The sequence below is a fragment of the Dendrobium catenatum genome, unplaced genomic scaffold (genome assembly GCF_001605985.2).
Source record: "Dendrobium catenatum unplaced genomic scaffold, ASM160598v2 fragScaff_scaffold_134, whole genome shotgun sequence".
Taxonomy (NCBI): Eukaryota; Viridiplantae; Streptophyta; class Magnoliopsida; order Asparagales; family Orchidaceae; genus Dendrobium; species Dendrobium catenatum.
Window position 1 is genome coordinate 1,084,816 of NW_021318596.1, and position 26,832 is coordinate 1,111,647.

Genomic DNA, 26,832 nt, shown 5'->3' on the forward strand with positions numbered 1-26,832 from the left:
GTCCGACCACCACCATTGGGCCTCCTTTTGACCACCGTTGCCCCCTCAAACCACCGTCGCCCACCGTCGCCCACCGACTATGGCTCCTCCGACCATCATTGGCCACCCACTATGGTCCCTCCGACCTCCGTCACCTATCGACTACGGCACCTCCAACCTCCGTTGCCTTTTGACTACGATCCCTCTGACCTCCGTTGCCCATAGAATACGGTCCCTCCGAACTCGGATGCCAGCCAACTACGGTCCCTTCGACCATCGTTTCCCGCCTACTATAGTCCCTTCGATAATTGTCACATGCTAACTACGATCCCTCTGTCCATCGTCGCCCACCGACTACGATCCCTCCGACCACCGTCGCATGCCGACTCCGTCTATGTAGATGATAGATTGGTTAGAAGTTTTGCAAAAGCGCAACACCTTTTTTACTTTAAGCAATGTTTTCACCTCCTCTAACATTATAGTATGTGTCTCAATCTAAATAAGTGTGCTTTTAGGGTTACTTCAAGTAATTTTTTATATTCATGATCACCCATTAAAAGGAATTGAAGCAAAACACAAGAAGATCCATGCACTTCAAAATATAACACCACCTATAAATATAAAAAAGGAGCAACACCTTAATGGATGGATATGAGGTTTGTCTCATTTTTTGGCTCATTCTAGGGATAAATATTTACCATTCCTCAAGCCACTTCAAGGCGCCTGTAACATTGGAGCAATTATTACGTCAGGTCACCAGACACGTCCAGAGACCAATAATCACGCACCACGTCACCTGGAGCTCGGTATACGTCTGGATTTTTGATTTTTTTCTGGATGTAATAATTATTCGTAACATTGGCTTCCAATGGTCTACGAAGCTGCACAAACTTTTAATCTCTGAAAAGCAAGTCATTCCAAATCGAGAGACTTAGATATGTACTAAACTTTGTTATGTGAGATTTAAACATTTTTTCTTACAAATATGTAAACTATATAAAGAATTATAGATTTACAGTAAACTATATATTTGAAGTAAAAATGTTTAAATCTCACCTAACAAAGTTTAGTACATATCTAAGTCTCTCGATTTAGAATGGCTTGCTTTTCAGAGACTAAAAATTTGTGGCTGAAAATAGTTCTTTTTTAAAAAAAAAATTTAATTAAAAGTTGATATTAATCCTAAAGTTTTCACTATAAAACCCTCCTCCCCGCTCCTGGCTTCCTTTCCCCTCACCCCGCCCACCTCCACAATGAGTAATGTGGGCTCTTCCATCACCACCATCACCTCCAAAACAATTCCTAAGTTAGGCCCCTCCATTGACATCTCCATTGCCATCCTCTTCGTTGTCACCACCATCATCCTCATCATTTACTTATTCTGCTATCGCTCCGCCGCCTCCCCTTCCCCACCCCTCCACCAGCCAGACAGGAATGTGATTGGGCTCAACGATGCGCTGAGGACTTGGCCAAAGCTCGCCTATGCTGAAGCCAAGCATCAAGATCCATGGGTGATCGCCTTCAGCTGCTTCTCGATCTGCCTTGTCAACTATGAGGAGGAGGATGGTGATGAGGTCTTAAGACTATTGCCGGAGTGCAGACATTTATTTCACTGACATGTGTGGATCCGTGGTTATAGCGGCAAGCAACATGTCAAGTGTGCCGGTTTTCGGCGATGAATGGTGACGTGGGGATGCCTTCAATTCGGCCGATATTGTTCCACTTGCCATTGGACAAGCATAGATATATATATAAATGAATATGGTACACACTTGCGTAAATATACATTAGTATCATGTTTTTATTTTCAGCGATAGCTTCATATGTCTACCATGGAGTTGTGATGTACATTCTATCTAATAGTGTCTTAGTCTTGTTGTATTTTTCTCTTCCTTGCCATGACCACATGTGAAGGCACTAACATTTTAGTTGCTTCTTGTTCATAATTCACTATCAAAATCTAATAAAAATTAGATAAAGACAATTTTGTATTATTATTGTGGCTTGCATATCCTCTTAATTGGAAACAAGCAGACTATTCCCTTTCAATAAAATAAAAATATGTATTTTTACTCAATTCATCCTCAACCTAACTTATAGGTGAAGATTTATTTAAATAAAAAAGAGAAAATTTTTTGTGGTTTTTTATTTCTATTTCTGTTTATTTCAAATATTTCAATTCATTTAAACCAAACAAGCCTTAGGCTTCGTTTGGGACAGCTTTCTTAATGTTTTCTAAAACAAGTTTTTAGCACAAAAATTTCTAGTACAAAAAATTTTTATACTAAAAAGTTGTTTTATAAAACAGTACGAAACCTTAATCTCTAACAAATAGTATGTTTCAAACAAAGAACCTGCTTTTGAAATACTTATGAATCTATAAACATGATTCGAACATTTTAATGAAATACTTATGAATCTATAAACATGATTCGAACATTTTAATGAAAGGGATTCAATTACCTTGGCAATTGCATATTTTATGATGTGCCCTTGTCTTCTATCCTCTCCTCCAGCTCCTCGCTAACATCAAAAAACTATCGAAGAAAAGCGAAAGATGTTGGAGGAGCACATTGGGAGGTATTGGCGGGACTAGCGGAATGCTAAGGTGAAGGGAGTTCACAAGGGAAGTTGCAACGGACAATGAACAAAATATCTTATCACCGACATCACTTTTTTGTGTTAAGAAATAAATATAAAAATTTGAGAAAGAATACATATATAGAATTTTTTTTTTTTTTTTGTGTAAGGAAGCGAAGTTTGATTGGAGATCAGTTATTGCATTTTGAAATATTACTGTATTTTGGAGTGAAAAATGAGTTTCTCGATTGTAAATGCCCTAATATGTGAGTAACACTTTCAAATTAATGTTATGATATGTGGGATATGAATTTGAGGGATTTTGATATAGTTTGTTTCAAAGCTATTTGATGTATATAAAGGAAAGCCGCAAATGCGAATATTTTGATGGAAATAAAAGAGACAATTCAAATATTTCGAAATGTAGTAAGGAACGTTAGACATTGGGTTTTGAAGTTCACCACTTGAGAGGACATTTTTTTGATAGAATATGTTACAATAAGAGCATTAAAGTTGTCAATAAATTATCCAATCCAACAATCAAATTTAAAAAATTCGAATTTAAATTGTACTATTTTGATAAACGTGTTGTGTTCGGATCTAAAACTTTTCAATAGGGTGAGAGAGATTCATGTTGATACGAAACTTGATTTCGACACAATAGTGACCCATTTAAATTTTTTCCTAAAATTCTTTTATATGTTGATATATTCTTCTTATTTTTAATCAATTAACATATGCTCTATAGTTAACAAATTATCAAAAAATTTAATCAAAATATAATTTCCGATCGTATCTACCTTTCTAACTTGTTTGTTACACAGGTTAAATTCGAGTCAATTATATTCAAATTAAGTTAAATTTCGAGTCAAATTCAAACCCAATCTGTTAACTCATTTTAATACCTCTGATTTAAGGTTTTAATCCACCAGATCAACAGCATGTTGGAGAATCAAAGACCCAACAAACTAAAACGCATTTTGACAACCAATTCATACATGACCATTTTGACAAACTATTAACAGCCCATACAGTTATTCAATGGCAGCATTTCTCTTTGTGCAACTCAAGTTTCATTTGGGACGATTTTTTTACTTCTTCTTAAATCAGCTTTTTAGTATAAAAATTAATTTTTTGCACTAAAAAGCTGCTTCAAAAAGCAATAGAAAATCCATCCCAAACGAGGTCTCAGTCGCCAAAAACTCAAATTCATAAATGACTGGAAAAAACCAGTGAGGTAACAGAGATGCTCTTGATTCAACAAAGTGAAGTATAAAACATCAAAAACCTTTGATATCCACATAGTTACAATGGCGTTACATGATTCATTTCATCAAGGAAGAGGCAGCCAAACACAATATTGAAGAACTCATGACCCTTCATAACAGCCCTATCTCCAACAATAGCTTTGGTATCATACTTGCATGCTCTACTGCAATCAGGACAATATGTTACCTGAAATTTGGAGCAATAAATACAGTAGATTAGATAAATAATCATGAATTTAGTTAGTACATTCTATAGGGTTCCATAATGGCATTATTTCTACAAGTATGGATCATTTGGAGATCTTAAAGTAAACATACAGGTGCTACAAATGGCCACTAAGACAAAGGGATTATATTTTTCAAGCTTTTACTTCCCTACCTTCATTTCTAATGAAATACTGCACAACAGAGCCCTGCATTGGGTACACATACCCACACCCAATGGTATGGGTACGCCCATGGCCTTATGGATGGGTACTCAATATCGCAGGATAAATCGATTTACATTGCTAATCACCGTATATCTTATATTACCACAATCCTCACTATGCAGTGTGCAGCACTAAACCACGCTGCGGCTACGGTAAATTCTGATTTGCGGCTTGAAAGTTTGCAATCAGAGCAAAGGACAACAAGCCTCAATGACATCAATATGTGGCAAACTGCGTTCAAAAAGCATGGAAAGTGGGTGGGTATAGGTGGGTACGACATCCCGAAAGTCACCATCGGTGGGCGTGGGTGGGCGAAGCTCGTCTGAGTAAAGCATGGGTACCCAATGGGTACCAAACCAGGACCCCATGTAGGGCTTTGCTAACTTATGTATTTTCTTTTTGGATCCTTCTTCTTGAGCTTTGGTGGTATTTGTTGGCTGATTTGGGAACATTTGCTGGAGTTTGGATTGGACGGTTGGACTATCTTGCAGTGGTGGACCATCGATTTGCTAGCCCTAAGCACTTATTTTACTTAACCTACATTTCAATGCATGTGAGGAACCCGCTCTGACGGTTGTCTGAGGATAGCGTTGTTTTTTTTCTTTGTTTCTTTGAATTCTCTTCTAGTTTTCTTCGTCGGATTTTGGATGTTATAGATGATTGCTACTATTTGAATCAAGTTTGGTCTAGTTTCGCCCTTTGTTCTCCTTGTTTGATTTTTCTATCTAGTGTGCTTACATCAGAGTATTAGTGTTGGGAATAAATCATGTAACGAACACAAAAAAAAAAAGAGAAATGTAGCGAAAAGAAAGAACATTAGGATTTAACGTGGAAAAACCTGAAATCAGGAAAAATCCATGGAGCCACATCACACCAAGAAATCTACTATGATAATTTTGATGAATTTGTACAAATCTCTTTCTCTCACACTCTCTTCGCATCTCTCTTCACTTCACTTTTATTCTATTCACAAAACTGATAAAGAAACACTCATAAAACCACCCCAAGGAATGCAACCCTTCAAGTTAAATATGAAAAAACGAGAAAAAAAAACTGTTAAGACCAACTCATAGTGTTGCAATGCTGGGTTTGGAACGCCGCAGCGCTCCACAGCGCTCCACTCTCTTAGCATAAATCGCAATGCTGCGGCACTAGGGTTTAGAGCGCCATGACGTTCCACTCCCTGTCTTCAACCAGCTTGAGTATAAAATGCCGCAACACTAGAGTTAGGGGTGTCAACATGGGTATTCGGGTCGAGTTCGAATCAAACCAGGAATTTACTCGGGTCCAAATAGGTTGACCCTAAACCCGACCCGATTTTGTAAACGGCTGAAAACTTCATACTCGAGTGAGGACGCACAGGCGCATAAGAGCGAAGGGGTCGCGAGCGAGTGATCAAGGGTGCGAAGAGGGAGAGCGGGCACGAGGGAGTAGGCTCAATGCGGGTGCAGATCCGACCGTCCAGGTGCAGACAAGTCACGCATAGTGGGCACGGGAGCGGATCTGGATGCGAGCGCGAGACTACGAGAGGGAGAGCGCAGCCAACAGCCTGTGAGGTCGCGAACGCATGAAAGTTGTCACGAGCAAGGTAGCAGGAGATCGCAACCAGGGATCCAAGTTAATTTGGGTCACCTTCAAGTTTCCGGGTCAACCTGAACCCGACTCGATTTTAAAAATGGGTCAGAATCTCGAACATGAAGCAGGCCTGTATGGCAAACATGTTGACCTGAACCCAAAATTTTTTGGGTCAGATCTAGGTCAGGTTTCAAATGGGGTCAAATATTGACAATCCTAACTAGAGTATATAGCATTGCGGCATTATATAATTGTACGGGAAAAAAATTTAGGTGACAGGCCTCGACGAGCTCGATCGAAAAAATTAAAATCTATGTCAATAGTACAACACGATTGATCGACACTATTAGATTCCACACATAACTAACAATTAGTTTTAATCTAACATCAGATAGTTGAAAAATATTTTGATGTAGAAATACCAAGATGTAGACAATTATTCATAGGATTAAGCTTTTGGATTGTAAACAAATGTTATCATTGGTGCATCCAACCAATCTTTCATCCCATTTGGTCCAACATGGCACTTTACTTTCACAATTTTACCAATTAGAAATGAAGCATACACCATGAGCATAAAGTATAAAGGCAGCTTGATGTTTTCATTTTTTTAAAAAAAACTGTATTAAATAACTAGTGAAAATTAATCTTATAAATACTTTCTTTGCTGCAGTAAAATCAGCCTACCAAAAACAAAATAACAAAAGCGATTCTTACCTCCAAAATCTTTGGCATGAACAAATGGTCCAACATAACATCCACCCCATACATAGCCCTTGAAAAAGGTGAATGCATCTCAGGATGCACTGTGGCTGCTGAATCAAACACAGATCTGATCATAGTCCTTACTCTTTTATGTATGTCAAACCATTTCACTGCAGTGCAGAATGCATAATCAAATGATAGTATGCAAAATCCAACTAATGCCATAACTACCAGAGTTTTCAGGAATCAGAGTAGAAAAAAAGCGGACAATGACCTTCATGTTCCTCTTCAAACTCCTGCACAAATTCTGGCGTGTTCATGTGATTTAGTCTTCCTATGTAATTCTGTATAAAGGAATAAACCAATTTCAGACAGCTTGGTTTACTCAAACACAAATTTTTTCAAAAAAAACAAAAACTAAAAAATATTTTGAAAGATGATAAGTAAGAAAAAAATTTTAGTGAATATCGTAAAAATTGTATCTTTAAAAGAAAAAAAAATGAAATTGTTATCCTAATTTAACTGGCTGCTTGGCTATGCTCAAGGTATATTCAGTATATGTACTATCATTAGCCCTATTAATGCCTTGACAACAAATTAAAAGCAAAAAGCCTAGCGAAGAAAAGATCAATTAATATTCCAAAGTCAACAAAAAAAGAGAAAGATCATTAAAATGATCCCCAGACTATCTGTGGAAGATCATTATAGTCACATATTATTTAAATGTCTAATTTAAACACTTAGAGTCCTCAAATAATAATCCTACAGTTAAAATCACTATTTAATTTGATTGAAATCTCACACAGTTCATGAATAAGACGGGGAATAAGATTATTTTGAAAATTGAAGTTTTACAGATCTTCTTTTAGGTTATATTCCCTTATCCCGCCACCTCATTTACACCTCAATTACGAACTTTGCTTGAATTTTCTATTAAAGTAAGCATCAATTATAACTATGGGACCAGGTTGAATCATGTTTGATGAGTTAAATGACTAAGATTCTGCTTGAGACAGCTGCAAATTTTATAAAAATAGTTGTAAAGTTACAATGGAGAAAGCAGTTTTTTTGAATGCTGTTGTTGAAAGCAGCTTCCTAGCACAAAAATTTATTGAAAGAAGTTAAAAATAGTGACCAAACAAAAACTGCAGTTGGGGTTTGAAAAGCTAACTAGTAAGAAAGCTATTCCAAATAAAGCTTAAATTGAATAATTTAAATAGTTTGGAACTAAAATAGCCCCCCACAAATAGTTCAGGGATAATCTTGACCTTTCTCTCCAAGAAAAAACTCACCATCACTGTAAAATGAGTTTCATACTCAAAAAGACTGCTCTTTTCCAGGGTGAATTGATTATTAGCCAACCTAACCTGTGACAGGGAAGATTGAAGATTAACAAATGCCATATTTAGGATGAAAAAATCTCAAAAGCATCAATATAACAATGATTAAATGGAGCATAATTACTTTGGGCTCATTAAAACAAAAGGCTTACCCAGAAAACATCAGCAAGAAAAATTTCTACAGGTTTCATGCTGCGAACCAAGACTATGTAGCGAAGGTCAAATTTTCTTCCCTTGAATAACGCTGGGCGTTCAATATACTTTTGGCATATTTTAGGGCCAGTCTCCATGAGACGGATGATTGCGGATATGTCATCTGTAACAGTAGTGTCAATCGTCCTTGCCATATTCCATGGTTTTAAAATCCATAAGTTGTCAAAGCCAACCCGTTTCCTCGTAATGTAATCTCCTATGAGTTGAGAAAGATGCGTCTCTAAGTTATATGTAGGCTGAAGCCATTCAGGAGAACCATGGGCCTGTTTGGATACGAAGGGGAAAGAAAGAAACAAGCAAAAAAAGTGAATCATACAGAAACAGAAAACTGACACATCGTGTCAATGGCTTAAACAGATAAATGCCATACTTGTACTGACTGAAGAAAATAAATGACATCTTATTTGTCACTGGTAATCACGCATGTCCATTAAGTCAAAGGTTATGGAAGCAATAAACGTTTCATTGTTGACACCAGCGAAAGTATTGCAAATAGAGATCTGGGAGCAGGCAGACTATATATTGATTGTATGTAAAGACGATTCTGAAATAATAAAGCAAATGAAAAAAGCTAAATAAGCTATTCAATGCATCATTGAAGCATTTCAAATGATTAAGACTGAAAATCCCAAGTAACTTGAAACCAATTACCACATGCCTTCAAGATGCTGTCAAAAGCTTACAACTCCTATCTTCAGTAAATACAAACAAACAAACACACACACACACACATATATATATATATATATATATATATATATATATATATATATGCATTTTAATCAAGTCAAAGCACATTAATTTTGATTTTGAGCCTCTCATGCGAATTTCAAATTTCAGACATAATTGCCAACCATGGTGTCTCCCAATTCACATCCTTTTAAAAAAGATTAGTCCTCGATGTTCAAAAACCAAACTACAAAGATTTTACTCAGAAACAAAGTCAAAATCTAATTCACCATTATTTGGAATTAATTCATGATGAAATTAGTTTCAAGAGGTTAAGTTTCAAATATTAGAATTATTAGTAGCAAAGAAAATTAGTTTCAAATCAATAATAAAGATTAAGGCTGGCATTTAATCACGGAATTTACAGACCTCATGAATAGTCTCAGCTAGATGATGTTTCATGACCAAACAAGCTTCAAAAGGGAATTGATTTATATATTGGTTATCTTTAATCCCAACCGCCTTTCTTACTTCCTCATCAACTTGCATACTAGCCCATATGATGTCAGCATCCTTCGGATCCGTTGCTGAAAACAAAATAATATGATCAACAATGAAGAAGATGAAAATTCAGCAGATCCTAGACAAAAAAATGCATGACTATCACTAACATACAGAATCATTAAAAATGGAAAAATACTTCAATGCAACTTTCCATGAAGTATGTCTCTATCAAATAACCAAAGATTCATAGCAATAGCATTAGACCTCTGCAAGATAGAATCTACATAATTTTTTTGGAACACTTCTAGAAATACGCATTCACCAATAAGAAATAAGGAAAAAAAGAACACAAAAAGCATGTCAAATATCATCGAAATAAATAAATTTGTATGAGCATGAAGAGTATCTAGAAACACTTACTCAGAACAAACTCTGGGCGGCTTAAAAATTCCTCTACTTGTGGTATGTCGGTATATACATAGAGAGGGTGCCCGTTACTTGGAAGTATACCTTTGGTTATAGGAGGCTTTTTATTAGTAGGACAAAGACCTTTTGATTCAAGTTGGCGCTTGTAATATTTGAACTCCTGTTAAAAAATGAAAGCACAATGAAAAGAAGTTCCAGCAACACCTACTGAATTATGGAATTACGGGGAAAGATTGATAAACGAGCACCTGAGTAAAATAATTTTCAGGTGTATGAAACCATGCCGTAAGCCTAGCTGAACGTTGCTTTTCCTCTCCAATGCCAAACAAAAAATCACGAGTACATTCATCCCCATAATTGACATCTAGAGTTGGCCACAACACCGAGTAGCTGCAAATAGCACGCTTCAACCATGCATGAAAGTATATCAAGAAGACAAACAACCACAGCAACAAAAACATTAGTCTTTGTTGACTTTCCAAGCTCAAGAACAGTATCTTATGCAAGATATTAGAGATAGTAAGAATGCAGAAATTACTACATATTCATGGAAAAGGGGCAAAAAAATAAGAAAACAAAAAAGCAATCTTCTACATTAAGACTACATTTCAATTCTGCTGTGATTTAGACAAGCCACAAAAATCATCCCTCTTCAATATATTAGATTCCAAGGAATTAAAGACACAATTGCTCAAGATATGGTATAAGGGAAAAAAGGATTTACAACAATTAGAAGGAACATAAGAGTTTAATTCTTTGGCTAGCAACAACATAGGTGCAAAGTAAGATCATTACTCATTAAAATCCTCCATCGCAACTTTTTAGTAAAAACCAAGCTCAGCTAAATCAACAAAAGGAAAATATTAACAGTCTTTGGTTTGCATCTAACATATTAAATGAAGCTAGAAAACATCTTTTGCATTATAGTACTTCCTAAGAATACGATATATAAAAATGCATAGAATCGCCACTCACTGACTCCCATCGATTGTTACATTTAACTCCAAAGTAATGGAGCGTATTGATGTGTAAATAGACCCAATGGCCTGGGTGACGTTTTAGAATCATGTTTAACACATATAGAATGGACTCATTTATTTATCAGATAAAATTCATCATCATTATTAGCCATATCCCAAACATTTAGGGTCACTTCATGAATCCTCATTTTCCATTTGCTCTCGTTAAGTGTTTCCTGAAAAAATTAAACCTATTCGAGACAAAGCATTTTGATAAGCTTATGTCCATGTTACCATAGATCTACTCTCTCCTTCCTAACTCTCTAACTGGTTTTATTAACCCATCTAATTTAGTATTTTTTACCTTTTGTCATACCTCTCCAAATCATGTGTCTATTTTTAAATATATTATCTTTAATGATTGAGACTCCAATTATTCATCTACTATATATACATTCTATAATTTACCCTTCTTATTTTTTCACATTTCCATCTTAACATTCTCAATTCCATCACAATGAACTTAAGTTCTTAACGATTTTTTTACTGCCCAATACTCAAACCCATATAACATTGTTGAACTAATTGAAATTTATTCAATTTTGTGATTTCTTCTTATCACATTATACTCTTGAAGCACTTCCCAATTTTAACCACTCAACCTAAACTCTAGAGGTAATATTCTCATCAATATCATATTTTTTATAACAAATCCAAGCACCAAGATCAACAGTCTCCAAATAACATTGTATGATAATTGTTAGTATAACACCCATCAAATTTATATATCATTTAACTGGTCTTTGTTCTACTAATGCAATCTATCGTTTAATTTTTTTTTATTCATTATACTAACTTCTGACTTATTTCATCAAATGAAATCAGATTAACGTAGGAACTAATATTGCCTTCCTAACTACTGACTCCATGGTAAATATGGCACCATGCACTAGAAGTAAATACTACCACAACAAGCCGAGCTAACATGCTTGCCTAAAAGATGACCCTTTTTAAATCTGGATCTTCCAAAAACCTATACATGTTATGTTGAAGATGAATCGTGGTGCTTATATGCAGTCCTATAGAAATTTTTAAAAAATGCATATTACATGTTTTGAAACTCAAGAAATCTTCATATGTTATTGAAGCTCTAGGAACTAGCATCAGCCAGAAAAAAAAAAAAGTAAAACATCACGAATTATAAAAGTTTTGCAAGGAATTCACAAGTCTCCACCGAAATTCAAAATAAGTGCAATATAGGAATCTACATAGATAAGATTATGACAAGGTTAAACAGAAAGTAACAAAAAGCGGCGAAAAAACTACCAGAAAATAAGCCAAAAAACCAAGTGGAATAGCACAAATACAGAAGAGAAATACCTCACAGCTGATTGAAGCTTTCCTTCAGGCATGAATAGAAAAGGTGCAACTCTGAAGTTTGCCTTCTCGCTGTGTCGTAAAGCTGAACCTAATTCATCCATAACATACCTATATGGACAATGTAGTTCAAAGCTTAGACAAGTGATTATTTAAAGGAATCAATTTCTTACTGTTAGCTTAAAAGTTTAGGAACTGGACAAGCGAGACTAGTGTAGCATCACAAATTACTGCACTTTCCTAAGACAAGATTGGCATAGTAAAAACTGGTTAGTCCTATCCCATAAATTCTAAACAAAGATCTACAATTACAAAAATGGAGAAAGAACTTGGAGAGAAGAGGCATCAGATTCATCGAAAATGATAAGAAATGTCTGCAATTTTAAAGAATATAGAACTAACAATTATTAATCAAACTATTTACATATTATTAATTGAAAAGTTTCTTCCAAAACTCTAGAACAGAAAGAGAGTTTCATTTCAAACTGTAGCCCTCCTAAAACTTTAAATTTGCAATTCCTTTGATGGGGAAAAAATATCTAAAATTATCATGAAGAAAAATGTCAAATAACATCTATCAAATTTATTTAATATATAATATAATCTTATATCGTATAAACTCTTCTAAGTATAGCAGTCTCTCTTAATTAATTAATATAAATAATTACTTCAACGATCAATTTATTTTCATTGAATATTAAAAGATTTAATTTAATTTTACAAATTTAAAAGAAAAAAAGATGGCCTCTATCATTGAAGTTTTACATATGATGAAAAATTATTTTCAAATTGGAACTCTTTAATATATTATATGATTTATAGTTAATGAAGTAATTCATGCTACAGTTAATTAATTAAAATGCTAAAAGTTAAAAAATATTATATTTACAGATTTATTAGAAGGCTTAAATTAGTCCTAAAACTAAATTTAACTAATTTTTCATCAAAATAAAGAAATTTAATTATTGATATAATTCAAATATGCTGTATTAATCGGTTAAACTAAACATTTATGAAATGTGTTATAAATATTAATAATTTTAACTTATCAAAATAACATAATAATTTATCAATTTCATCATTTGAAAAAAAAAACCATATAATAAATATTAAAACAGTTATATAACCCATAATATTAAAAATTTATTAGGAAATTTTGTCTCCATGCATTGTGTGAATGTACTTTCTTATAAAATTATTTGTAGTGCACTGAAGATCAATATCAATCAGGACTTTACAAGGTTAGTCAAATCAAGCTTGTGAACTTTGTTCAAGGCTATTAATAGCCTTCCTTAGTACATAAATAATTCTTCCCCTGAGCAACATATCGAGGAGATTATTTCATATAAATTGCCTCATGCAAGTCACCATAAAAGAAAACATACTTGTATCCATATGTAGCATAATTCAAACTTGAATGGTGGCTGTCAACAAAAAAATGCAGACAGAGTTTAGTCATGCAATAGGGGAAAAAATGTGAAAATAGTTTATCTCATAGACCTAAGTGAACCCTCTAATAACTAACCGTATTTTGTAGCGATCAATAAATACATCACCATGAAATTCAACAATGAACATCCGAGCAATTAAAATCAAATCCCATGTATAACAACTAAAAAGAGTATCCATATTAACATCCAAAGCATGTTTCTATAAAGGAATTTTGGACAGCATCTTGATGTTCCAGGAATGGATACAGATGACAGAGACAAGGCAAAGTTATGAAACTTAGTGAAAAAATGATCAAATGAAATATAATAATGAATAAGATTAGAAATATGTTACATTTTACCTCACTAGAGGGCAATAGATAAATATAAGTTAAATGGTTGATCAATTAGTGAATGCTCAATTGAATAAAAAAAAGTGGTTGGAGATGTTGGCTAGATGGAGGTTGAGTTCATTGGATGTATACCTATATAGAGGTGTAGAGGTGGGAAGAGGAGCTTTTGGAGGAACAGAAAACAGTGATAAGGATGACCCAAGAGTGGTGGAGGGAGAAAAGAAAGGTATAGTCTCATAAATGTTATATAAATGGACATGTATAGAAGTCATTTAAGGCGATAATAAAAACTGTGACCTCCCTAAGTGCAAAAGTACATAGAAAATACACTAAATAGAATGGGGAGAGAGTTTATCTTGTGTCTGAAATGCATGAACAAAGTAGCTATAGCTAAAGATTTATGGTGTAAGGAGAAACAAATTAACTAGGATAAGAGTGAAGAGAAGGATATGTGGTTGAGAAATGGAGAATAGATTTGATTGATGAGATAACAAACGGTCAAGAAAACATTCCCCGAATCTAACAATGTGTATTCAAGCAAAACATCAATCTCTTGGCAACAACAAGGAGGTGACAATTGTTGGGTTCAATAATAGCATTATATTGAAAGATAAAATGCATGAAATTTGATGAAAATACCATCAGCATGGCAGAAGATGCAAGATTGAAAAAGAATGAATTCCAAAGTGCAATTGATATGTAAGGTTTTCATTAGTAAGGAAACTAATTTTACTTTTTGATAAAAATTTTAAAATAGATGAAGGACCTTCGAGTGACATTTAAGTAAACCCAAGTAACATAAGAAAAATCAGTAATAAAGGTAACAAAATAACAAAAACCAACATGATTACAGATAGGATAAAGACCTCAAATATTTGAGTGAATTAACTCAATAAAGGAAGACGAACACTTGTAGTTAAAAAAGGACATGACACATGATGGTGTTGATCCATCTCAAATTTGAATACAAATGAAGAATCAAAACAAAATACTGAACTCGCTCAAGAAGACGATGACCTAGCCAACAATGTTAATGAAAAGAGATAAGAATGGAGGAAAGGTTGTGAGGAACAAATGTAGTCAAGTAGTAGACCAAACCAATGTCAACTGCTTCACAAAATCTTTGTCAAGTTGAGATCCTAAAAGGCACAGAAGGGTGGAACATAAGATTACCAAAAAATTATGAAACTTAGTGAGAGAGTGAAAGTTAATAAATTTACACAAAAAAATAGAAATAAAACATTAGAGAGAGAATTTTTAAAGAGCTACCAAACCTTTTTCTAATGACAAGGGACCAATCAATCACAAGCACGAGAAGAAGAAAGTTCATGTGAAAAGAGCATAAAAATTTGTAGCATATCTAAGGAGATAGTTGTCGTAGGACTAGGAGAAACAACATGAGAAGCAAATACAAAGGTCTGAGAGATACGAATCAAATGATTATAGTCCTCTTGCAAGAGTATGATATAAAATAAATAAATAGTGGTAATAAGAGAATACTCAATAACAATAGATGGCCCAAAAGTTTGTTGGTCAGAAAGATGATAACCAAATTTTGCCCAAAATAACTTAAAATGATGATTGGTGCAACCAAAGTGAGAGTGTCATAGGAAAGAAATCACACCCCCTACCCCACCAATCCTAACCTACCCTCACCCCTCCCACGCCCCAATAGACGGCCATGCTCGCTATCAATCAGACCTATATGAGCACCACAATGCCCTGTGTTGACTCAATCATTTACTCAATCCAATCCAAATCGGCTTAATTCATGTGAATTGAGCCGACAATATCTAAACTAGGTCAACCCTTACCTAAATGGGTGCTCAAGTAGACCATTTGGCTTAGCCATTACCCAATTGAGCTTTCAAATATTTTTCCTTGGTCTTCTCAAGCCTTAGATGGTTTGGTCACATAAAACGACGGCCTTCCGATGACCCGGTTAGGAGAGTAGAGGTATTAGATTTGACTTATGTTAAGAAAGGTAGGGGTAGACCTAAAAAGACTTGGTTAGAAAATATTAGGAACGACCTTTCTTTATTAGATTTAAACGAGAATTTGACTTTTAATAGGACACAATGGAGAAAAAGTATTCATGTAGCCGACCCCACGTAGTGGGATAAAGGCTTGTTGTTGTTGTTGTTGGTCTTCTCAAGCCTTTCCAATAAAGCCATTCGATCCAACGGCTAGAGCAAGCAAAAGAGAAGCAACTGCTGAGCTCAATGGCCTTAGCTCCCTTCTCCCACGATCCTTTGCTCCTTCTAGGAAGTCAAAGCCATTATCGGGAAGGTAAAAGGTTTTAGTCGTTGATTGATAATGACTTGGGGGAATGAATGACTTTCTACAAAATGACCCCATTTTGAACCCTCATCTAAAAGGAATTGGGCTTTTCATTTTCAAAAGAGAGAGGATAGAGTTGAGACATGAGGTCAAATTTCGAGAGCTTAGGGATTGAAAGAAATCCTAATTCCTTCCCCTTTTGTGGCCGTATTTTGGCATCAAAAAGCAAGGAGCTCCACCAAACCTATGACCATGTCAACATCTGGTGCAGTCCAAGTAGTTGCAAACATCATTTCTTTCTCAATGGTATATGTGTTTGCTAAACAAAAGGTACTACTATAGTCTCACCAATAGATATTTGCTCCGGTGAGATACACCCCTTGAAAACCTAGAAAGTCCTAGGCTCTCTTGTCAATGGTTGTTTGGGCAAAAAACCCTATATCTCTTGATTGGCAGGAGCAAGGGAACTCATGAGGAGATTGAGATCAAAATCTATCCGCTTCCTTCAAAGACACCAACAAAGTCCATGGCAATCCTCATAGATAATTGTGATTACTCGCTCAATGAAGAAGACGATCAAGGAGACATTAGATTATCGAGTATGGATATGATATCCACTATTGCATTAAACTCACATTCACTCAACCCAAATCTACCAACCTAAGTCTTATCTAAGCCATTTAATGCCTACATGCATCGTGGATGCCAGTTTTCCTACTCCAAGACGATGAATCCAATCACAAGATGCTACGTGGAAAAGTTGCACAGTCAGCTGTCAACTATTTAAATAATCTAAAAGGAATTTAAAAAATCTTATAAAGCTTCCAAAATTCATAACTAAATACAAAAAATAAAAAATGCAAAATAAATTGCTTTAAATTCCTAATGAAACTTAATTAATCTAAAATTAGATTGAAATATATGACTTCGTTATTTGATAGAGTTTTGATTTATTTTTTAAATTTTGAAATGATTTATGAAGTTATTTAATCCCAAAATTTCTAAAATTTATGTGAAATGTTATATAGACCCTCAAAGGTCCATGGTTTGGAATTAATTAAACTCATCTTTGTTCTTTTTCAAAACCTAAACCAATTAAATGGAATAAATAATTGATAAAATTTGAAAAATTCATAATTAAATATGAAAATTTGCTAAAAATGCAAAACCACCTTTTATCTACTAAAAATTAGTAGGTTACATAAAATTAATCTCGTTTAATTTCCCAAGTCATATATGTGCGTCCTTATTTTAATGAGTCCAAATCATTTTAATAAATAGGAAAATTCTTAAAAAATTTCTCTCAACAAGGATACTGTTTTAAAGCTTCCAAGGCTTTAAATAATTCATCTCATGAATCTTAAATCCATCCTGGAGTTAGCTCACCCTTATATAAACCTTAGGATTAATTCAAAGTAAGCCAATCTCAATTTAAAATTTATCTTGTCTATAGTCCTTCTGTTTAATCTTTCCTAAACTCACATAGAGGTATCCAAAAAATCCCTTAAAGTGGTAAAAAAAAGTTGATAATTCTTAGTAACAAATCCTAGGCTTCTTTAGCTTATTTGTTTGACCCAAAAAAAAAAAAAAAATAGCTTCAATTATGCGTAGGACCCAAGCCTAGCTTTCTTACTTAATTGACTCAATTAACATTCCATCTTCTTGAATCCATTTGGAACCTTATTTTGATTTTAAACAAATTTTAAAGTACCTTGAGCTGTATGAAGGTAAAACTAAAATTTGGCTTCTCCAAATAAATTCACCTTGTTTAGTGCCCTGTATTACTCCATTTAAAGGTTTCATAAATCCTTTTAATGAGTTTCAAAAAGAATCTTAGCATTTGTTTAGGATTCTCCAAAGAGCCAAACAACTTTAGATAATCCTTTTGTCTTGGTTTAGAATGAAACAAACTCAATCCAAAACTCTCTCATTTAGGTTCTTTGGCCTAATGTCTTTCTAAATCCAACATGATTCTCAAATGAACCTTAAAAGGGTTATGAAATAGCATTTGTCTTTTTTAGAGCCAAAATCTATATTCATCTTCATTTTAGTTGGCATTTCAGTCAACAAAGAACACCAAATCTTTTACATAGGACTCAAAGTCTAACATTCCTCATTTATTTCATGCTAAACAAATGACATTAATACTTAAAATCCTTAAGTTTTAGGAGATTCTCTTGGTTTCAAACTCTCAAATTAAAGACCAAAGCTTCTAATTCTTTGCATTTGGTTGAACCTAATTCAAGCCAACAACCCAAAGTTGTTATGTGAAACCATATCACATAACTTTGCCTCAAAGTTTTAAGATATCTCATGCTTCAATCGCCTCAAAGCTGTTGAAATATTTGTTTTCATTTGATTGAACCCAAAATTAAGTAATAAACCCTATAGGCTATGACCAAATCTTAGTAGTATTTCCTATTTGATTCAATCATAAGCTCACTTGCCTAACCCAATCAAGCAAGTGTCATCCTTCCTTGTTGGCCTCAAAGAAAAAACAATTACTTTGCCCAATCAAGTAAATGAACTCTTATTTAGACCCAAACTCTAGATTTATCACTTAGCAAAATAAGTGAACTCAATCAAAATTAAATCAAGCTTGTAGATCTTTTTAGGAGACTTTCATCCTCAAACTTGTCTATAGCCCAATCAGGTGAATTTCAACAAGTCCTAAATGAAATCATTACACATGTTTGTATGAGCCAATTTAAGCAAACTCTTCTCCTCCAAATCGAACATCAAGAGAATCATTAAAATCCATAAAAACTACATAGATTCCTTTTTTGATATAATAATGTATTATTCCATTGAAAAATATGATATGCCTATGTCATTATATCTTAAGATACAATGGATGGTAGGCTTGCCACAAAGCAAGCATTAGTCATCAAATAGCTTCTTCATTTTGAAAACATGAAACTTTCTAAAAGTTAAATTAAAAGTTAAAACTTTAAGTCACAAATAACTTAAAAGTAAAATCACCCTAGAAATAAAAAAAAATATATTCCAATTCCAAAATAAAATAATACATCAAATAATAGCGTGGCGGATGCATCAACCAGCACACGATAGATATACAACCCTTTAAGCATCCTAGGATTAGAATTTGTTTTTTCGCATGCAGTTGTGATGTGATAATAATTATTTAGTTAAATGTAGTTTGTTGATTATTTGTTGTGGGCACTTGCGGTGCTTGAATAGGGATATATATATATATATATATATTTCCATAAAGATAGTCATGCTCAAAAGGAGCAAACAAATTAAAAACCATTATCTATCAACTCTTACCAGCATATGTTGCTACAAATACTTAGCCATTAGGCATGACAAATAAAAGCTGAAATCAGTTTGGCACCATCAATTTCAAGCATTAGGTGAATATCTGATGTGTATGGCAACCAACTTATTTTATATTTACAAGCTCAATAACTTTAACTTTGTGAAGAAAGGGTGTCAATTTTCTCTGCAGAAATATAATTTTCTTAAATTGAAGCCCTGAATGGATCAGAAGCCCCAGCTTGCAGACCTATAGGCTAAATCCATAGATCTACATTGGATTGTATATGGCAGAAAGCTCAGCTGCTTTTTTTTTTTTCTATGATTATATTGTGAACCCAGCCACAATCAACCTTTCTTATTATTATTTGGCTGATTTACATGATTCGATTGTACCTACTTTGGGTGCACATTAAAATTATATAAGCTTTTTTAAGTTTCTTTATATAATTTGTTTGAAGGTGATATGGGCATGTGCTATAGGCTCTTAGGAGTAAATTTTACTAATAAAATATAAACAATATTAAAATCAACTATATGGCTTATCTAAAATAAGCTGAGATTTTAAAATCAAATTAAATGGAAAGCTTCTTTATGGATCTCAATATGCAATCTAGTATTTAGATTATTTATCCAGAAAAGTATGATAATTAGAATCCACATCAAATCTATTTTCTTAACTAATGAACATCATATGCATAATCTTGTGAGTTATATATAAAAGTAAAGCTCTCACATTAAGGCTAAATGATTTAAGAAAACTTGTATTGGTGAGTAAACATACATATCCCTCATGGTCAGGCATCTTAGCTTGTGTTTAAATAATAAATACTATTTTAAAAATAAAAAAAAGTCTAGTCTATCTTGCATATGAATTGAGACAAAGAATACATTATTTTAGAAGTGCTCAAGAGGATTTAGTTGGTTGTTCTTTCTAAGCAAGATTATAAGATCAAACATGAGATTAACTTAACCTTTGATAAAGTTTCTAGTTTATAAGTCACGTGATTCTATTAGATTTAGATCTGGATTACTACCTTATTAGGTGTTCTCATTTTAGATCTATAATCCAAGACTGACATTATTATCAGTTATATCATAAGTCATCACCTTTCAAGGTATTTTCTCAATTTTGTATTGTTAAAATGTAAGTCTTAACCTTCTAAATAAAATTGGTCAACTTTAATATGAGATTAATTTTTAAAATGTCAAACCCATTATAGAATAGTATGACTATCTCTGAATTTTTCATAATCAAATACTCATCTTTCTACATTGACCTCTTTATGAAATCAACAATAAGTAGATCCAGTCATTCATGAAATTTCAAGATCAAAATTTGAAATAGAATAATTGAAATCATATAAAAATGTTGGTCAATATTTTGATATAAAAAATGAAAATAATTATTTTAATCAGAGTTTATTAAAGTTCAAACACTCTTAGGATGTAATTAATTACATGGGCTTACACCTATGGAGAAATTATAGCCCAGAAAAATAAACCTTATTCAATCTAACATGTTGAGTAGGAAAAAATCACAAGATATGTAAAAATAAAATGAAATTTTGTTATTGAGTCTATAATGAATTAATATTTTCTCTTTCAAGATAATGTGTTATTTTTTTCTATGTCAAACTCGATCATAAAATAATATTTTAAAATTTGTTGATGAAAAATTCTCTGTCAACCTGAGTCGGAGGCAAGTTGATTAAATGTTGGTGGAAAGTGAGATAATAGCTTAGTGACCCAACAACTAGGGAAGAGAGAAAATGCAACAATGGGAATTGTAAAATATGTCATCATCTAGGATAATAAATGCTGATGGGATGGATAAAGATTTAAAAAAAAAAAGTTTAGCAACTAAGAATGCTTCATTTTTTGTTGTCGTATATTAGAATCAATAGAAAAAAGTAAAGTAATTCATCCCATTTACCCCTGCCTATAGTAATCTTGGATAAACAAAATTTTCAGATGTTGAGAAAATATGTTATAGCATAAATATATATTTTCCAATAAGTTGAGTAAACCAAATCTCACATGAAACATGATAGTGAAAGCAATAGTTGGTTCAACACTATTCAATAGCCAAATAAGAACAACATAAACAAATATTTGTCGTATGAAGAACTTGAAGGTATCATTATTTGACAAATGTGATGCATGGAGGAGAGAATTTGTTATAAGAACCAACAAGAAAATAAAAAGCCCTCAACTATAGAAGGTAATTGGTACCATTGAACTTAATGGAAATAACAATGGTCCAGGAAGGTTCACATCATGCAAAGGAGATGAAAGGGCATAAGATCACGTATGTAGAGCTAAATAAGAGGGAAAAAAATGTCAGACCATTGAATACAGCTCATTGAGGAGTAGAAGTGAAAGAAGAAAGAGCAGTGAGTAGCACAACATGAAATGCAAGTGCATGCAAGAACAGGGGGCACAAGAGAAGACAATTTGTTGCATGTATATAAGCACATGTGGGCAACCAAGCTAGCAACAACATGTGGGACAAAAATAAGGTACTAATGCAGCAATGCGTGAGCAAGCAAGCGGATGAGGTATCGTGCGAACAATGGGAATGTGCGGTTAGTAGGATCAATTGAGAGTGTGGTTAGGATTTTCTTGCCCTAATGCCTTGTTGAGAGGAAGATAATATAAGTCTATTATTAACTACACATGTTGAGCATATAAACATGCAATCTAGAGGATAAAAATTGGAAACAGATAAAGGAGATAATGCCCTTATTCATCAGGATAACAAATCATATCAACCTAATATAATCATTTTCCGACAAGAAACCTATCTAATACCCCGATCAAGTTAATGCAACCAGAATGGGAATTAAAGGGTTAGATAAAAGTAATATTAAAAGTGCAGAAAGATAAAGATAAACTAAAGTTAAGAAGACGCTTAATACTTAATAAAAATAAATGGAAAATTTTTTCAGAAAGAAAAGCAAAATATTTGGACAAGGCTAATGTTAGCTGATTTATTTTATGAGGAAAGGACAATGCAGCGATGATATTCAGTTGCCATGATTCACTTTCAAACAGTCAATGAGAACTTGTCTTCTAATCATTCATCAATGTAGAGAACTCGTACAATTGCTCCACATGTTTTGAAGAAAGGAAATGATATTGCAAAATTCAGTCATAAAATCCATATCATCAAAGTTCATCAGTAAATGATTTTCAATAGAACTAGAAAAACAAAATAGCTGCTAAAATTCAAGCAAAGACTAGGGAAGATACCAAACAGAAGTTTCATCTATCTTTTCTTCATCAGCAAGTCTATATGTCATCAAATATAACCACATTGCACCAATAACCCTATCCACTAGAGTTTGAGCCAAAGTAAAATCGGGAAGACGTGGTTTAAGAGCAGAATCAACAACATGTTTTCCAATGTCTAGGATGTTTGATGCATTGATTCCATTTAATGAAGATAATCTAGGAAGAGATTCAAGAATCCACACCGCATTGTTGCCAAGGGGGCCTGGAATGTCCACCTACAAAGTTAAACATACTTATGTGTGTAACGGATGTATCAAGTATTTACATATCGAAGAGTTATGAATATTAGCAGGTCCATGTCAGCATCTGCTGCTCAAGATAAATTTTGAATTTATGTGGAGGAAAGCCTACAAATGATGTGCATATTCATGTATGTACATGCACGACTACAAACAGATACAAGCGATACCTCCAATTCTTGTAAACAAGTGAATCCCCTTAGAAGATTTAGTAGATCATCAAGTGCAACACCATCCAGATGGTTTCCTTTGAGATTTATATGTGATAGTGAGGGCATAATAGCTGGAGAAAAAGCCTGCCAATGAAACGGGAAATATATTAATAGAACTTTAGACAAAGCTTTAAAAATCTATATTTCGAGTCAGCTCCAAACTTAATTAAAGAATTTTGGTTTCAATTGTTTTGAAGTGGCATTTGTGATTTACATGGTGGGAAAGAAAGCTCAAGATTTATATCAAGACAGGTAAGACATTCATCTCAAAAAAGATATATCCATAATGAAGCCATTCATCACAAGAAATCTAGATCACATTAGAGCTCAAGAATTTCATATTTTTTGAAGTTATTTTGATAACATAAATTTAAGTTGGTCATAATTAAAATTTTCAAAAAAATATAATTAGTAAATAAGATAAAAAAATATATTATAGGAACCATACAACACCCGCCTTAAAACTACTAAGGTGAACCATATGATCATGGGATTTGGTCATCCTAGCCCTATAATTTTTGAGATTTTGTTGAGGCTAAAGTTGATCTTCATCTACAGCTTAAAGGTGTCCTTAAATCCAAAATGAGTGTTTCCTCCCCACAAGTCCATCCTTGATGGCAATACTGTGGGCTCCGAAAATTTGCGTCTAAACCTATTCCATTTCTTTTCGTTGATGATAAGAGTTTTAACAAGTTTAAGTTCCAAGGTAAACTTTCAGAAGGTATATTGGATTTTTAGATAAGACACTACCTAAAGATTTCAAGCTCATTTTATGAGGACTTTATGATCCGGGATATGGTTTTGCATAGGCCCAAGCCCCTTTGGTTAGTTACCCCTCCTGATAATGAGATAGCACTTTCAATTAAGTCTAGTTATTATATAGGTCGTAATAATTACCTAGCATATAATAACAATGATTTTTAGAGTTTGAATTTGATTTTTGGAGTTAATGATTTAGAATTTATCATCATATACTTAAAGCGGGTGATGGGGGAATGATGACAAACTCGATTTAGATCCTATGATTTATTTATCCCGGGTTGTCATGGTCTCTAGTTCACTTAATCAGATAATGTAGTCAACCCAACCTGGCCGAATGATCCTTGTCAGCAACTATGAGTTGCTTCGTCAAAGGATACCTTGTAGACCCGGGTTGGATGTTTGTCTAAGAGGATAAATTCGAGTCAAGCTTAACTAATAAAGAGCTTTATATCTTATCGAGTACACATTATAATTCATTATTTAATGGGGCCTTTAACCATTAGGGAATATACAGGCTTTTACAGTGATCGTAATATAGTGGTGTCATTTTTGCAGCAAAAACATCTAGTCATAAGGCATGTGTCACATCCCTACTAGCGAGAAATCAATTGATAATGGATTGTAGTTATACATTCAACAAGGCATCTGCTCTTTGTGAGCTGAAGAAGTTCATAATGGATGTTAGTGAGAAATGTATTTGTATGAATTTTTCCTTCCATATAATTTTTCAGTCTTGAAATTTTATCTAAATATTTCATATTCGGAAGCATATTTATTATACATCAAAATAAAGTACAGAGATTTTCAAAACTTTCAAATAAAATTTACATAGCCAAAAGTTTTTAATGTACATCTTATTGTTTTGTCTTCTATATATACTCAAAACTTATGTACATAATGCAGTCACACTCCTACCTAGAGCCCCTCTAGCTCCTTGCCTTTTTTCCTGCAATACATCCACTGGTGAGTTGAATGCTCAATGAAATATATAATCCTAGTACAAGAACAAGAAGCAAATAATCTACATACTAATATTTGAATTATTATAGAAATCATAAGCAGTGTAAATAATCAATGCATATAACTATGCAATTCACTATATGAACTCTTCCAGCTTTCTCCATGTTTCTTATTCTATATATTTTACACTAATTTAGTCAAGTCATATGATGGTTATAGGCTTTAGCACACTTATGGCTCCTCCCTTCAAGGTTGGATCTAAATCTCCAACTTTTTAGAAGACAAAGAGAGAGAAAGTCGGGTACCTCATGAACAATCCCTACTAAGACTTACCTATAAGGTCATTCACTTTTTACTTGTGTCGGCTTATCCCCACAAAATGACTTTTCTCCTTAAACTTCAGACTAGCATAGCATACATCCAAATTATCATGTTACTAATGCTAAATATATATCAAATAAACTTGATTGAATAAGTGATCATATACTGATAATTTGGTTAATATAAGAAATAATGCTACTAAAATTATATTAAAATTTTGCTAACTATTTGTGTTACTTATACTAAAGATTGGGTATCTCACCTCATTTTCTAGGATAATAAGATGAATTTGTTCTCTTAGACCCAAACCTCATTTTCTTTTGTAAATAAGCTAAAGAATAAACTTTATCATTCATACACGAATTCTAATCTAAAAATCAAGTTATGAGAAAAATATAAAATGTTACCTCAATTAAAGTCCTCATTCAACCCAATTCTCTTATCTCACCCTAGTCTCTTCCTCTTCTTCCCTTCATTTCCTTCCTTACCGATTTCTGCTATTTCTAGCATAGCAACCCTCACGGTCTTCCCCCACTTCCTCTTACTTGGCAGAAGCCTTCTTCAAACTCCAAAGATAAATAAAATGTGGGAAAGGAATGGAAAAGGCTTTAATGAACTTAATTATATAATAATATAATAAACACTAATGCATTTCCACTCTCAGTCGTGCGATTAAAGCCCGAGTGGATAGTTGTTGCATGCACAAGTTGGTGGAAAAGGCTATGAATGCTACGGTGTAATTAAATTATTTGAATATAAATTTTCCTAAGATTTGTATCGATTAAATTATATATATATATATATATATATATACACATATGCATACATATACATACATACATACATGCATGCATACATATACATACATACATACATACATGCATGCATCCATACATATATATACGTACATACATATATACATATAAGCTTCAGTTTGTGTTTGAGAAAAAAAATTTAATATAAAGTTCAAACATACAAGAAAGAAATAATATGCATATTGGTCTTAGTTTCTAACATGAGCATTTCTGATTATAGACAATGTTAACTCAATATAATGTTAATGATAACTTTTACAGCTGATTACTTTTGACATTTAAAAGAATAAAAGATAGAATTTTAAACAAACAACATGCATACATATAAGAACATGAAATGCTTTTATCACATTATAAATCATAAAATACACTTTAGTTAAAATTTACTTACACTATTTTCATTTTCATTACTACTCATTAATTCTTTGGAAATGTCATATATATATATAGATAGGCTTTTGGTACATTCATATAATAGATAGTCAAATGATCCCGGGGATATCATCTTAACTCCACAATAAAATTAAAATTAGGTAGACCATATATAAGATTATATATTTGTGAAGACTATCATTTAAACTTATTTTATAATTAATTAATTATTATAATTAATTATAATTTAATATTAAAATAAATTAGAAAATTTTACCTAATGTAGGAGGTTCGGTCGAGTGGATCATATTGAGATCGAAAGGGCAGCTTTGACTACATAGAGGAGGCAATATCGTGAGGTTACTCGGCAAGGAGGATTACAGTTCTGAGGTGGGCTTAATCAGGTGGGTGTATGTGGCCTAGGGGTTACTGGGAAATAGAGATCGAAGTAGAGGGTATGGGGGAGGTTGATGGCCGAAGGTGTAT

The 26,832-nt window shown here is 33.4% G+C and overlaps 2 protein-coding genes across 2 annotated transcripts in view; one reads left to right on the forward strand and one right to left on the reverse strand.

Moving 5' to 3' along the window:
- The first annotated feature begins 1,232 nt into the window (after window positions 1-1,232).
- LOC110111391 (RING-H2 finger protein ATL39-like) lies at window positions 1,233-1,595 on the forward strand. The gene has a single exon (XM_020843241.1). The coding sequence runs from the start codon at window positions 1,233-1,235 to the stop codon at window positions 1,593-1,595; it is 363 nt and encodes a 120-aa protein (XP_020698900.1).
- A 1,998-nt stretch (window positions 1,596-3,593) lies between these two features.
- Window positions 3,594-26,832, reverse strand: part of LOC110111403 (tubulin--tyrosine ligase-like protein 12) — a 31,735-nt gene continuing 8,496 nt past the window's right edge. The window contains exons 5-15 of the mRNA XM_020843261.2: window positions 23,075-23,200; window positions 22,624-22,880; window positions 12,030-12,137; window positions 9,939-10,080; window positions 9,685-9,850; window positions 9,190-9,347; window positions 8,031-8,354; window positions 7,831-7,905; window positions 6,813-6,882; window positions 6,551-6,708; window positions 3,594-4,014 (exon numbers count right to left, since the gene is read on the reverse strand). Of these exons, the coding sequence (XP_020698920.1) occupies window positions 3,865-4,014; window positions 6,551-6,708; window positions 6,813-6,882; window positions 7,831-7,905; window positions 8,031-8,354; window positions 9,190-9,347; window positions 9,685-9,850; window positions 9,939-10,080; window positions 12,030-12,137; window positions 22,624-22,880; window positions 23,075-23,200 (1,734 nt within the window). The 3' untranslated portion in view covers window positions 3,594-3,864. The remainder of the gene's footprint in view (window positions 4,015-6,550; window positions 6,709-6,812; window positions 6,883-7,830; window positions 7,906-8,030; window positions 8,355-9,189; window positions 9,348-9,684; window positions 9,851-9,938; window positions 10,081-12,029; window positions 12,138-22,623; window positions 22,881-23,074; window positions 23,201-26,832) is intronic.

Coding starts and splice junctions, on each gene's coding strand:
- LOC110111391 (XM_020843241.1), top strand. CDS start 1,233: ATGAGTAATGTGGGCTCTTCCATCACCACCATCACCTCCAAAACAATT.